The sequence below is a fragment of the Rhipicephalus sanguineus genome, chromosome 3 (assembly GCF_013339695.2).
Source record: "Rhipicephalus sanguineus isolate Rsan-2018 chromosome 3, BIME_Rsan_1.4, whole genome shotgun sequence".
NCBI lineage: Eukaryota > Metazoa > Arthropoda > Arachnida > Ixodida > Ixodidae > Rhipicephalus > Rhipicephalus sanguineus.
The window spans coordinates 94434785-94450499 of NC_051178.1; the positions used below are offsets into that span (position 1 = coordinate 94434785).

Below are 15715 nucleotides of genomic sequence, written 5' to 3' on the forward strand. Positions count from 1 at the left end.
ACATAATCTGCACGCAAACCCCTAAAGTGCACCTGAAATACCACAGAGACGACTATTTGTTTTCTGCAGGCGACACAAGTGACTCTGACTTTGATTCGCGCGCATGCTGAGTTTTACTGAAATGACACGCAGACGTACAAAACTGTGGTTGCTGTATCCGCCCAATTGTCATTCCTGTTTCTTTGAGCAAAATCGCCATTGAAAAAGTAATGAAGCTGTACTTCTCGTGTGACGTCTTTTCCGCCTGCTCACTTCTCCGTAAAATGACTGAAACCACTTTTCCAAACACTGTAACCAAGATCCATGCTGCAGTATGTATTTATCACCTCGTCGTGTAGTGCTTACCTCACGTTTAAGGAAGTAAATTGATGGGTTGAAAGGGGGATGTTCTGCACAAAACGAGTTATTTACGCCGGATGATACGTGAAGGGTTTAGTGCACATATTGGGGAGACCACAGCAGATAATACGGAAAGGACGAGCTCGAAGTTGTGTGCATCGCTAAAAAGAATATCTTGAGAAATTGCTGGTGTTGATGGTGAACGGGTGCCTTTTTTGAAATCATTTACTGTGCAAAAAAATAGTAAGGACCACTTTTTAAGAAAAAAGGCAGAACCTGAAGCTTCTCATTATCTTTTGAAGCAAGAACAATGCAATAACATGGAACCGAACTATGTTTATACGAATGACACCATTCTTGGTTTCCATAAAAAGTTTTAATGTTTTGAGATGTAGTCCGGTGAGCTGGGACACTATCTTTCACTAAAAACAGATGATTTGGGTAATGTCATTTAAGTGGTCAGCTGCAATACGTATTTAGCGTGTTCTGAAAGAGCACATGAAGTGGTCATATAAGTGGCTATCAAGACCACACGTTGGGAAATGGCTCTTTATAATGGCAGCCCGTGCTGCTTTCAGGCGTGCTTTAATATTTAGGGCGATTTATTATTTTCCTATTTTTTTGCTTCGGACTCGTTTCGTACGCAGTATACCTCAGAGAACGTAAAGATATTGCCTTAATAGTGTGCAAGTTCAAATGAAAAATAAATTTAAATTTGAATTTGTGTGAAATGCACGCGGGACTTTATGTGATAGCCCATACATGTCCTCTAGATTGTTTTCGCTCGTTGTGCTACCTATCTGCACTGCGATTTTATGCTGATTTCTGTGGCAGCCTACCATAGCTGTTTCTGTAATATGATTGGTCAAGCACAAGAAAAGGGTTATTGACAGCGAAGTTGTTATTGGTGGAGCCTTTCATATCCGGGATGCGTGGTAACGCTTGTGGCCATCATAAACAAGTATGAGCACAGACGTTGGGTAAATCCCACTACTTACCACTGGTCCACTGAAACTGAAGGCAACAGTTAGTCCGAGAAACGGGCGTGTGCCACAGAAATCTGTGCAGCCTATCAGAAAATTATCATCATCATAAACGCGTATGTGCCACAGAAACATTTAAATACCACTACACGCATTCCACTAAAAAGGAAGAAGGCAACAGTTAGCCCAGCAAATGGCGTGCGCGTTATCAAAGTCACAGCACTGTCACGCGATACTTTGTGGTTATAAAAGGTGGTGCCTATACAACCGCTTCAAAGCTTCACAAACAGTGTTTAATGAAGAGCAGTGATACGACATATCGGACCATCTTAAGTGAAGACTTCTTTGTAAAGATGTGTATAAGAGTGGTGCGGTGAAGATGCAATAAAACTATACGACCACCTCAGAGCTCAAGAAAGAGTGTTTAATAAACAGCAGTGATACAACATACCTGAAAGAGTTGCGAAACATCGAAATGCGTTAGCCTGACGAAGGGAACGCAACCAGCTTTGATGTTTCATCGGCGTCCGCGAAGCGGAATTACAATGCGTCCTCTGATTTACTGTGCAGGAAAATGGCATCCGCGAATCGCAGAGTACTAACGTAATCTCCATAAGCTCTTATTTCTAACTGTTCCCTATCCAGGGCTCTGGCAATAACTTGTCAGCACACGCTGACTAGTACTGGAGCGATCACATGTATCTCTGCCTTGCACCATCCTCTGTAGAGATTTATTGAATTCTACATGGAGCACTATTGTAGCTGTGGAGCCTCTGTATATATCCTTCAGTAGTTTTATATATGGTTCATCTGCATCGACACCCTAATTCCTTAGTACTTGTATGACTGATTAGGTTTCGACTGAATCAAAAGCTTTCTCGTAATTTGCTGTACGCTATATATAGGGGCTGGTTATGTTCCACAAATTTCTCTATTACCTGATTAGTAGTGTTAATATGGTCTATTGTCGAGCAGCCTTTACGAAATTCTTTTGGTTTGGTTGATTCTATTCTGCGCAGCTGGTCCTAAATCTATTGTAACCATTGTAAGTACCTTGCAGGGAACGGACAGTGAACTGATTGGCCTGTAATTTTTTTTTATTTCAACATTTTTCTTGTCGATTAAGATGATATTAGCATTCATCCGGGGTTCCGATACGATAATAGTCAAGATGCATTGGATATACTGGGAGGCCAGTCTTTCTAGAAAAATTCGGCAGATCCCGCACGGACCGTGGGAGTCGATGTTATGCGAACCATGCGGCGGGAAGGTGACTGTGGAGTAACTTTTTTTACAAAGCGACACGTCACAAAATGACGCTAAAGATGTGTATAAATTTTATACGCACACATATATGTTGAAGAGCCGCATATGTGTTATATAACCTGTTGTTTACGGTGGGCAACGTGGGTATTACCAACGCCAGAAGCGAAGCGGTAAGCTAATATGTAGTGCTTATACATGTCCCATCTGATGGAGAACGCACGCACGTTTCACGAACCAGTGTGCTTGTGTGGAAGAAGTTCGTGACAGTTCTTGAACAAGGTCATCATCACCGTGATCAGTGAGCAGCAGCAGCTGCCGTGACTTGTTATAGGATCCGGTCGTGATCACGGTGACGAGGGGTCCATGTGTAGTGATGTATGTGGTATAGTAGAGCTGTTGGAATTCGTGGATGCCTCGGTCATTTCGTCGACAAATTGTGAGTCACTAAAGCCGGCGACATGTCGGAACCTGAAGCCACCCTTCGCGTTGGTGAGGTATAGGCTGTCGAGGCGGGTAGGCCTGGATAGTGCTACGTAAGCCAACATCACTGGATGGCGCTTCGCAGACTACCTGGGCGCATGTGGCCTACGTTGCCTAGTCTACAAAGCGGCTGTCAATCAATCTGGCATCATCCTCGCTCAGCATGAGTCCAGCGCCCAGCTAAGAAATGAAGAGGACACTGCGTCATTCTGGCGGACGAAGTGCACTTTACGATGTGGTGATGTGGATATCATATGTAACTTTGTTAATGTATTCTTCCGGGGTCGAGCAATGCTTCAATATAGCTTGATGAATCATAGGAATACAATGTGATGTTTATTGGACTGCTATAAAAGCGGAGCCAACGCTGGAACCACACACGTCAATCTGATATGACGCCTGTATCGTAGGAGTACACATCGTTGGAGTACCAAGTAGTGCTCATTGCTTTCTTGTAAAATTAGGTAGCAAGCACCACAACCACTAGTGACGTTGCACCGATATTACGCCTGCGTAGGCTGTTTTTCCAAACCAGTTCATAGACCTGGCGTGGCTCAGTGGTAGAATACCTGATTGCCACGCAGAATGCTTGGGTTCGATTCCTGCTGGGATCCTAATTTTCATTCTTTCTATTCGTCAAGTCAACGCTGCCGATGTTGGTTTTTCTTAACGCTCTCGCATTTAAGTTACCAACGTCTGTTCTCGCCGTTCCTGGGTAGATATAAACTGTCAATCACCTGTGGCGCATACCCGTACACCGCGGCCCGTGGCAAACGGGTATGTGCCACACGTGTCTAGTAGAAAGGGTTTGATGACGTACGCGAGAAGATTTTCACATTATTCACGTCATGAACGGAAAATCATATTCGCCAAATCCTCTTACCCTCCCATGCCAATTTTGGTCCACACTAGGTTAAGGAGGCGATCATGAGAGCACCCAGACGTAGGCGGCTAGATAGATAGATAGATAGATACATAGATAGAAACGGCCAAAGTGCCAGAGGTTCGCTAAGAAATGCTTCGCATTTAATAATCCGCCCACTGTCCTTCAACAGGTCTGCACATCCCTGATCCCCACCAACGCTAATTCATTGTGCCTTTAATCGATCATAGCAAAAGAAAGGGAAGTAGAGCCAAGTGAAATCGGGAATGGATGGGTTTCGATTCTCCCTTTGACTGTGAATGGCATAACGGCCACTGGACGAAATTTTGTAAGCGTTGTGAAAAACAGGCGCAGCGTCTCAGCGTGCTGGCTTTAATCAGCGCGTAGGAGGCGTTGCTTAAACTAAGGAAATTGACGAGAAAATTTTGAGGGTTTTGGAGCGTGTGCTGAGCGACTCCGTGTGCATGCTTACATACGGGACATTCCCAAAGGCGTGCCCACCGCTAACATTAGAGAAATAAAATAAATGTATTAGCTGTTGTCGACACTTCTTGGCGACGGCTACAATTTTTAACCTGTTTATTATGAATAAAATAAGGTTGAGCAAAAATAATAGTCCTGCTTTCTGTGAGTTATAAACATCTTAAGATAGTCCATAAATGTTTCGCACAGACAAGAAAGATGCACACACGCCAAGTACTTAAGTTCTACTCATTACAAAAAAGCGTGCCATGAAAGAAGCGTTGAAGAACTTTCATTGCTTTGACATCAAATTCAGTGTATATGGAAATTTCTTTAAAAGAGGAAGGTAATGGTGAATGCATATTTTTAGACTTTTCATTTACCTCTCTGAGTTTGCAGGATTGTGCATTATTTTGCCATTTATGTCTGGACAATCACGAATTGCGTTCACTGCATACTGTAGAGGTCCATTTTTCGAAAAAAAGAATGTTTAAGAATTTCATCATTCCCTAATATATTTATTGACCGAAAATGAACTACAGCGCAGTGTACAAAAGTATGCTCAACAACTCGACGACGAGCGCGCGACGCTTGGAAAGGAAGTCCCTATCATTTAAACAAGTTGCCGTAGTCAGCCCTTGACGGTGAGCGGCGTCACCTGTGCAAACATGTGGAAATTGTTATCGAGAAGTGCGTTTATTGCACGGCTGAGTAGAATACAAAGCACAATGACAAGTTCAGACATCTCCAAAGGCAGGGACGCTTTTAATACCTAATTGTTCACTCTCCATGGAATATACTAATACTGATTCATTGTGTGCTCACAGTGGGTGCAATTTAGCCGAGGCGATGGCGTATTCGGTTGAGCTTGACCCTTTGTACAGAAGTTTATTCTGAAACAATAGCGCACTCCCGCCCCCTGTAACATTTAGCTGGTAGTATAATTTAGGTTGAATTGTTAAAGCGCTATCGTTTTAACAACTTAGGAGAACATGTGAAATGAAACCTGAGCTAATCAGTCTGCCTCAATATCTATGCCCGTTGTCTAATGTTAAAACACGCATGATACCTCAGGGTGCTGAACTGTAAGCGTCGGTAACACAAAGCATATTGGCTATATTCAGACAAACTTGTTCTGGAACGAGCACGGAAGTCGTGAAACGAGCTTAAGTAGATCTATTCAGTCTTTCGTAACCGATAAAAGAAATCATAAATTTCTTCTGTAATTTAAATATATAATTCAAACTTCTAGTTTCTGGGGCCAATCCTTGTACTTCCGTTGCTCGGTGAAAAATGAGGCTGTCGGGATGGGCCTAATGGACCAATGTCATTCCTTTTTATTTGTTCGTTTACTTCAACGCTCGTATCAACGTGTTGTGTATGCCTTGTTAGCTTCAGCTTGTCCCAGCTTTCTTATGCGTACCAATTGAAGTCGAAAAGAGGAATTACTTTGGAGGAATGTTAATAATGAAAAGAGCAAAACGTTCACTTGCTCAAGGATACATGGCTAGTAGAACACATATAAGCCGGTCCCTCAGCGCAAAGCCGCAAAAGAATTTTCCATTAAAAAATTGGCATTTTTATGCTTTAGGTTAAACTCCTACGACATTTCATGTACATTCTGATGTATATATACGCCTAGCGATTAGCGATGTTATCTCGCGCAAGAGTACAATATTGTTGAGAATTCTCGCAATATTTCAAAACTGAAAACGCTGCTGAATAATTTTTCAACACACTAAATCGGAGCGACATTATAAAGTTATTGTAGTTTTAAAGAAGCACACATTGTTTCTATAAATAGAAATAAGCTTTCGATGGTGTGTCATTCAGAAATATACTACTTCGTTCTTTCGTTCTTACTTGTACGTTTCTCCGTTAAATTGTGTATGATAGAGAATACAGGAGATACAGTTGCATGGTAGAAAAAAAAACGTGTGAAAATATTCCCTCATAGCATTTTATGAATATATCTCACGTTTATTGTATTTTTCACTGTTTAATTTATATTTGAGATATACGGCGGTTATGTTTTGTTAAGTGTAGGTACATTTGTAATTTTTTTCTGTGGTCAAGAATTGCAGTGGTAATACTGTAGTGTTGCCTGTTTTACATATTTTGCGTCGTATACTGGGCTTCTGGGTCAAGTACCGTTGTCGTCCTAACCGCCTTTTAAGCGGTTCTTTTTCACTGCCCATTCGAGCAGTTGATAAAAAAGCTTAGCCAATGCGCCAATTAGTCGACGTCTTTCACACTATATTGACTCACCGGGTTGTCTCTGGTCTAATGGCCTGCTTTGCTGAGAGACAGGAGTTGGAAACGACGACCGAAAGCTTGGGGCACTATAGTTATTTGACAGCTGACATCATCACTTCGTCACGTTTCCGCCAACACCTTCACACTACCGCTTCTCAGTGGACCTCTTTGCCGCCAACTTTATCACGGCTTTCTTAAAGGGCCATTAAACAACCCTGAGGTCCAAAAATTGTTATGAAGATAAATATGCGCACTTTTGCAATGTGAACATGCTGCCGCAACAATTTTGCGAGTACGTGCTATAATGAGGAAGTTATAGGGGTTAGAACTCTGGAACCCGTGCGATACGAGTTCGCGCTCCGCCACTGTGCTGAGCGGTGCGACGAAAAAGCTGAATCATGCTGGAGGTGGCTCCGCGTGCAGACCGAAGCCAGAGTGAGGTCGATCCAGATGCAGAAAAGTCTAGCCCAAGGACGCGGATTGTAGACGTCTCCGTGAGAACACGACCATCAAGCGTAAGTCGTACAAGAGTTCGGTCAAGCTTGCGGCGGCCCCACTTATCTGCAATGCTCATCTAAGCAGTCTTTTCTTGTGAGGAGTGTGAGTCCCAATGAAGTGCACGAGACCAACGTTGCATCTAGTGCTGCCTGCAGTGCCCGCACTTGATGGTCCAGAGAAGAGTGAGTCGACCACAATGTCACGTCATCAGCATACATCAAACTTTTAGTTTGGGAATGCTTGATAGCTTCCACGCCATCAATAGTAGTGCAACGTTGAACAATATTGGCGCAAGAACAGACCACTGTGGCACTCCACGCTGCATGTTGAAGCGGCCGTAGCTGTTACCTAAGATGCGCACAGTAAAGGAGCGCCCTTGAAGAAAGGAACTGATGAATACGCGGACACGACCAGGCAAGTGAATCCATTGAAGAGCCTCAAGGATTGCTTCGTGGCTTACGTTATCATAGGTTAGATGTATGTCCATTGCAATCAAAGTTCGTACACGGTGTGAGTGGCCACCTATAAGCATCGCAGAGGAGGGGTATTCTAGGCCATCCTCGGTTCCAAGTTGAGGCCGAAATCCGATCTGGGCCGGGATTGTACCACTTGAAGTGTTCCAGCCACCATGTAAGGCGCGTAGCTACCACTCGCTCCAGGAGTTTACATAAAGTTATAATAAGCACAATCGGTCGCAGGTTTCCGAGTATGCCAGGAGGTTTGCCTTGTTTCGGGATGGCTACAACAACCGCATATTTCCATGACTCTGGAACTTCTCCCGATAGACACAGAATTAATATTTGTGTACAACGGGAATAGTTTTTCTTTGTTATGTTTTTCATAAGCTAGCCTCTTTCATCCTGAAGACTTACGTCGAATGCTAGCGCCTATTCAATAATTGAATATACAGAAATATCTACAGTAATACATCAATCAGGAAGAAAGCCAAGTCTAAAGTAAGGAAAATGCTTAATAATTAAGGAAATGAGATATTTGCTCCCGGCATTTATAAGTACTTTCTGTAGCGGTGGACATCTTAAAATGACGAGAGATATCAGTTACTACAGTAGTTGTAGCAATTAAGTTAATTGACTGTTTAACTGTTGGGCACCGGTGGCATGGTCCAATGGGAGAATTGGAGACCTTCGTTCGAAGAGTCCATTGCCTGAGATTCCCAAAAAGCGGACGCTGGTGATTTAGCAGAGTGACGAAACCTGACCAATATCGCGGGTGAAACCGAAACACCGGAGAGCGCAACTGTCATATTGTTCCGAGATGCCCAGAATGAGCGAGCGTCGTTACATAAACCATCGAACGACATCGCTCCGTATGTGTGCGTGGGCTGAGCTTGGGATTATGGCATGCATGGCGCACGTACGTTCACCAATGTAGATGTACACCACAGCAATCGCTTTATTTATTTATTTATTTATTTATTTATTTATTTATTTATTTATTTATTTATTTATTTATTTATTTATTTATTCTGTCATTACTCTTTAACCTGGTATTCTTCAGATTACAAGCCAATCTACAAGAAATTCAGGGCCTTAACCACACTCTGTATGCCGATGATATTACCCTATGGGTGAAGAAGGGTGGTGATGTACAAATAGAACAGACATTCCAAAGCGCGATTTAAACAGTCGAAGAATATCTACAGGGCACCAGACTGGTTTTCTCGGCGGAAAAAGCAGTATTATTATTATACAGGCCGACATGCAGGGGCCGTAAACCAAACAGCTACAGAGGGGAATACAATCTCGAAACGGACATATAATTGAAGATCGCAGCTGGTGAACCCATACCTAAGGTGGATAAAATCAGTTTTGAGACTAGTAATTCAAGCAAAATAATAATATCTGGGGTTTTACGTCCCAAAACCACGGTATGATTATGAGGGACGCCGTAGTGGAGGGCTCCGGAAATTTCGACCATCTGGTGTTCTTTAACGTGCACCTAAATCTAAGTACACGGGCCTCTACCATTTCGCCTCCATCGAAATGTGACCGCGACCTTCGGGTCAGCAGCCGAGCACCGTAACCGCTATACCACCGCGGCGGACTAATTCAAGCAAAAGGAAACAAGGGAGAAACCATTAGGAAGCTGGAACGGAGAGAATCTCATGTTATGAGGTTGATCAAAAGGATAGCCAACAGACACAGCGGGATGAAAGAATTAAGGAAGCATGATCAGACTGGTACAGGCGTTACCTATGAGTAGGATAGTGTATGTAGCGCCCTACCTTAGGTAGTACGTTGCAGAAAAGATAAAATTAGACTGCCTCATTAGGAAAATTTTTAAACAAGCCGTAGGACTACCAATCAGCACTAGTACCGACAAGCTCTTAGAATTAGGCCTGCACAATAGACCTTATGCAAAATTGCTGCCATCCGTCGGAGCTTTGACGAAGCTACCAATTTGGCGCCATGTTGGACGCTTGTGTCCGAATCGTAGTGCTGTCGCTGCTATTTGTCCTTGCTTATATCTCCTTTGGTAGTCGGCAATTGGGGCATAAAAACGTCAGACGAGCCTGTACACGTTACTGGCCTTTCCTAGTTTTTACGTTGACAATTATTACGCATGAAAAACTGTCTCGCAGCGAGAAGAAGGTACGTTTGTGACCGAGTCACATGTAAGCCTGTAGTCGTTGAGAATGAACCTTTGTGCATGGTTATAAATTTTGTCTGTTTTCAGTGTAGTGAATAAAGCGCTGTTAGCTATCGGAATATCATGTGTGTGGTGCAGGATGGTTGGGCGGAGGCATTAGCGGCAACGAGGCTGGGCACAGCGATGACGGTAAGAAAAGTGTGTTGACCCAATTCAAAGCCTATTTCATAAGGGACAGCGTACGTTAACCTATTGTATTTTGCATCTTCTTATTTTAAATAAAACGGCGTCTTGTTTGTTATTTTTGAAAGAAGAAATATTTCGCTACTGTAGTCACCTATGTATATTTTGCGTAGAATTACCGCACGGCTAAAATGTAAGAAAGGCCCCCTTCTCACGCACGTGAAAAGCAAACATGACAAGCGTTAGTTGCTCCAAGGAGTAGGCGCGGATTAGCTGGTATTTTATTGAATATCCTTCCGGCATGTACTTGTAAACAACACCATCCGCCAACAATATTCGTGTTCACATTGTCGCTTTCGGGCCTACTGGCGCCTACCATTTCAACCCGTTGCAGCAAGGCAGTTTTGCTTCGGCGACTGAACTCTTGCGAAACCACCTATGCGCGTAACCAACGGTAGCGCACCCACCGTCGAGTGTAACACACCTGCGGTAACACCCATTTTTTTTGTTTCGTGCCACACACAAGCATATGTTAACGTATCAGCGTCAGCAGCAAGGGGAACCTGATATGTGCTCTTCTTGACGTATAAATGAAGAAGAAAGTAGGGGGAGTGGGGGGAGGGGTCAGGCCATTCGGGCCGCCCCTCTGAAGTTGGCAGTAATAGCACATGAAGTGCTTGAAAAAATGCGCATATAGGGATGCAGTACGCGCGCAAAGCATCCCACCAAATTGTACCTTCTTAAACTTCACAATCGAAAACAAACTATGACCAACACGCTCCAGCACAATCGGTCCGTTCACTGAGAATCGATGAGTCGCACGAGCTACCTAACATATAACTGTTATCGCAATGTGGTAAACAAAGTAATGGTGTCAGCAACTGCGCAGGCATGGGCTAATAGTAGCGATGCAGCTTTGGAGGTTGTACACGAAGCCGGTTTGTCCGTGCCTGCAAGCGGCCCGAATCCTACGCAACAGCCAAGTCCATCGAGCGGTAGATTGTCAAACCAGGCTCATCTGGTTTCCGGCTCACATGGGAGAGGTATCAGAGACTCAACGCAACCTAAACGAGACGGCACACGCCAAGGCGCGCGAGCTCACAAACCGCACCGGCGACCGTCGTCTATGGGACAACACCAAAGACCGCTTGACCAGCTATAATGAAACTACCAAGGCCTTCTGCCTGGCCCGCCGAACCTTTCCTCCGCCCAGCGACAAGCTGAACAGGACGCAGGCGGCGGCCCTCAGACAACTGCAGACGTACACGTACCCCAACCCCGCACAATGTAACAGGCTCTACCCGAGTACATACCCGACAAATATATGCAAGGTCTGCCACACTGAGGTCGCCACATTAAATCACATGCTCTGGGACTGTGACAAAAATCCGGAAGGTGCTAACTCCGGAACCCTTCCGCCGCGGTGGGCCGCTGCCTTGCGCAGCCTCAGCCTCGGCGACCAACTTTGGGCTGTCCAGCAGGCCCGCGAGGCGGCGGTGAGGCAAGGCCTCGACGTCCCCACGTGGAGACCTAAAGCCCAGTCGGCGAAAGCTCTGCCGGACCATCAATAAAGTTGTTACCAACCAACCAAATCCCACGTACCGTGGGAATCGATGTTATGCCAAGCATGCGCAGGAAGGTGACTGTGTGGCAATTTTTAACACTGAGGGAAACTTTACGGAATGACGCTAGAGAAATGTGCAAGTGCTATACGCACACAAATATTTTGAAGAGTCACACATGTATTATATAACCAGTTCTTTACAGTTGCTTAACGATGCCAATAGCGAAATATGTGTTGCCCACACCACACGCAGTAAGCTGATGTGTAGTGCTTATATTCTTCAATACTGGATAGCGCGAATTCGAACAGGACAGTCGCTACTCGCAACTATGGTTTATTCAGAAAAGTTTCCCTAGATATATACACAGCCGAGTGGCAAGCGTAGGTGGACTGCATGTACGTTAGAGTTGCAGTTGTTAGAGTTGAGTTACAGTTGTTATGCTTGTACTTATCCGCAAAGGCGTACGCAGTGTTCCCCTTCAGGGGGAGCGGGGGCGAAGGTTCATTGCGGTGCCCCCCTCCCTATTAGGTCAATGTATGAGGCAGACTTTGCGCCCCCGTATTCTTAGGTGACTAGAGGGGGGGCGCCCCCCTGCCCCCCCTCTGCGCACACCTATGCTTATCCGTTACGACGGAGAACGCACGCATGTTTCACGAACCCGTGTGCATATGTGGAAAAAGTTCTTGGCATTTCTTGAATAAGGTCATCATGACTGTGATCAATGAGCACGAGCAGCTGGACAGGACTTGTTATCGAATTCGGTCGTAATCGCGGCTACGAATGGTCTAAGTGTAGTGAAGTGCGAGGAGTAGTGGAGCTGGTGGAAACCGCGGTTGGCTTTTACGAAGAAATGATCTGTGATGCCTTTTGTCCTGGATGTGGCACCGAGGTCTTGTGATGCCCTGTCCACATCCAAAGCTGTCTTTCATGCCGTCTAAGAACCAGGCTTTGTTGGGTTTTGACAAATCAGTGCTGAAGTCACCGGTAATCAGGAAGGACATGGTCCTCTCGGCAGAGTTATTGTAGCAAGCATTGACCCCGGTTTTTGCCTAATCCACGTGGTCGACGTTGTGGACCAACTGGACCAGTAGATGGTAGCCCAGCGTCTTCTGTCTTCAGCTCCCTAACTTTCCTTGCGTCGGCCGCTGTGGTGTAGTGGTTACAGTGCTCGGCTGATGACCCGAAGGTCGCGGGATCAATCCTGGCCGCGGCGGTCGCACTTCGATGGAGGCGAAATGGTAGAGGCCCGTGTACTGTGCGGTGTCAGTGCAGGTTAAGGAATACCAGATGGTTAAATTTTCCGGAGGCCTTTAGTATGGCGTCTCTGATAATCATATCGCGGTTTTGCGACGTAAAACCCCAACAATTACTATTATTATCACTTTCCTTCCGTGTCAAAGTGTATATTCGCGTTTACTGCGTTGATTGAGACTGTTATCACCTGTGGCACTTACCCGCATAACAGTAACTCTGGTATGCGGGTGTGTGCCACACGTAACTGAGGGAAAGGGTTTCATGACGTACGCGACAGGTATTTCGCGTTATTGATGTCATAGGGTCATTCCACGCCAACTGTCCCAGCCTTGGCGCTCGACCATCTGGGATTTCAATGAAAAAAATCGAGGACTATCTATCCAAAGCCAGAAGCCTTCCGCCAAAATATTTTTGGCCAAAAAAAATTTTTCAGTGCCGCAAACCCCATGTGAAGTTTTTCGGAAAGCTCGAAACTATGGCTCGGAAAATGCGTTTTCAAAAAATCTCTTCTTCATATATTAGGCTAGGACAAATTTTTCCCTACATAAAGATAGTAGGCTTCTCACTTAAAATAAGTTTCACGAACGTTTAGGCTTTCGTGAAATTTTCATGGGGCATGAAATATTGGCAATATGACCAATATTGGGGATTTTTTCATAGAAAGGCGACATTCAGTGAAATGTAATATTTTAATTTAACTGATTGCCAGGAAGTTTTACTGTAGCCCAAAAATAGTTTGAGACGTATATGGCGTGAAATGTTCTGTAGAGCTGACGACAAAGTTGCAAGAAAGTTGATTTTTGCACATGTTTAGCCGTAAATTTAACATTGAGGTGCTCCTAGTAAAATTATGCTAAATAGCGCATTTACTAGTAACATTAGTTGTTTACTGACTGAGAAAGTTTTATCAAATTACTTTTTGTTTTAAGGAAGAAAAAAAATTTTGAAGTTGTGTTCTGCCGATGTCTATTTTTGCTCGCGTTTTCTCTTCGCAGAAACGCGTCCAGCGGTTAGTGCAACCTACATGGGCGCGAGGTTTGCCACGGAACAGCTAGACAACATAATAATCTCTGCCCGTGCTTATTTGAATGCTTTAATAGTGAGTATTGGCCTGAGTAAAAGAGAAATACGAACTCCGCTAGAGTGAATTTACCCACATGCAGCTGTCCATTGAAGGTCGGCATAGTGAGCTTACGCAACAGCGGGAAGTGACACCGATGCGTGCAACGCTCCGTTGCCTGCGCACAGATATAAAAGTGGGAAGAACACTACGATTAAGGAAAAATTCAGTTGCTGTAATATGAAACGCATGTTGTACTTTTGCACCAATTCACGGTTCCTGGTCAAACATCATCACTTATATACATCGGCGTGCGCACAGGGGGGGGGGGGTGCAGGGGGGCGGCCGCCCCTCCCCTAATCACCTAAGAGGACGGGCGCAAATTCTGCCCCATACCTTGACTCCTTGTCACCTAAGAGGGAGGGGGGGGCGCAAAATCGCCTCGTACATTCACTTAGTAGGGGGGTGCACTGGGATGAATCTTCGCATCCCCCCCCCCTCCTGATGGGGAACCCTGCGCACGCCCTATGCTTATATACGATTGTGTTCGTCACAAGTGCAACTGATCTCCTTTGTTAAAGCAACTAATCTGTTCCTTTTGCCACTTTTAAACCTTGCGCAGGCAACGGAGCGTGCACGCATCGGGTGTCACTTCCCGCTGTTGCGTAAGCTCTCTATGCCGACCTTCAATGGACAGCTGCATGTGGTTAAATTCACTCTGGCGGAGTTCGTATTTCTCTTTTACTCAGGCCAATACTCACTATTAAAGCATTCAAATAAGCACGGGCAGAGATTATTATGTTGTCTAGCTGTTCCGTGGCGAACCTTGCGCCCATGTAGGTTGTACTAACCGCTGGACGCGTTTCTGCGAAGAGAAAACGCGAGCAAAAATAGACATCGGCAGAACACAACTTCAAAAATTTTTTCTTCCTTAAAACATAAAGTAATTTGATAAAACTTTCACAGTCAGTAAACAACTAATGTTGCTAGTAAATGCGCTATTTAGCATAATTTTACTAGGAGCACCTCAATGTTAATTTACGGCTAAACATGTGCAAAAATCAACTTTCTTGCAACTTTGTCGTCAAGCTCTACAGAACATTTCACGCCATATACGTCTCAAAACTATTTTTGGGCTACAGTAAAACTTCCTGGCAATCAGTTAAATTAAAATATTACATTTCACTGAATGTCGCCTTTCTATGAAAAAATCTCCAATATGGGTGCATGTTGTCAATATTTAATGCCCCATGAAAATTTCACGAAAGCCTAAACGTTCGTGAACTTATTTTAAGTGAGAAGCCTACGATCGTTATGTAGGGAAAAATTTGTCCTAGCCTAATATATGCAGAAGAGATTTTTTGAAAACGCATTTTCCGAGCCATTTAGTTTCGAACTTTCCGAAAAACTTCACATAGGGTTTGCGGCACTGAAAATTTTTTTTCGCCAAAAAATATTTGTCGGCGGAAGGCTTCTGGCTTTAGATGGATAGTCCTCGATTTTTTTTCATCAAATCGCAGGTGTCGCGCGCCAAGGCTGGGACAGTTGGCGTGGAATGACCCCATAACAAGTGAATCGTGTTCGTACTACACTCGTCCTATGCTATGCAAATTTTGTATATTTCAACCTGTGGAGACGACTGGGAGAGCGGCCCATGTCCTCGTAGGAGTATAGTAGAATAGATAGATTAGATAGATAGATGATAGATAGTAGATAGATAGATAGATAGCTAGATAGATAGATAGATGATCGCATAGATAGATAGATAGATAGATAGATAGATAGATAGATAGATAGATAGATAGATAGATAGATAGATAGATAGATAGAAGAAACGTCCAAAGTGCCTCAGGTTCGGTAAGAAATGCTTCGCATT

At 44.3% G+C, this 15715-nt stretch overlaps 1 protein-coding gene across 1 annotated transcript in view; it reads right to left on the reverse strand.

Annotated features, from left to right (window-relative positions):
• Window positions 1-5044: 5044 nt before the first annotated feature.
• The window catches only part of LOC125757849 (uncharacterized), a 23178-nt gene continuing 12507 nt past the window's right edge, over window positions 5045-15715 (reverse strand). The window contains exon 4 of the mRNA XM_049414058.1: window positions 5045-5071. Within this exon, the coding sequence (XP_049270015.1) occupies window positions 5045-5071 (27 nt within the window). The remainder of the gene's footprint in view (window positions 5072-15715) is intronic.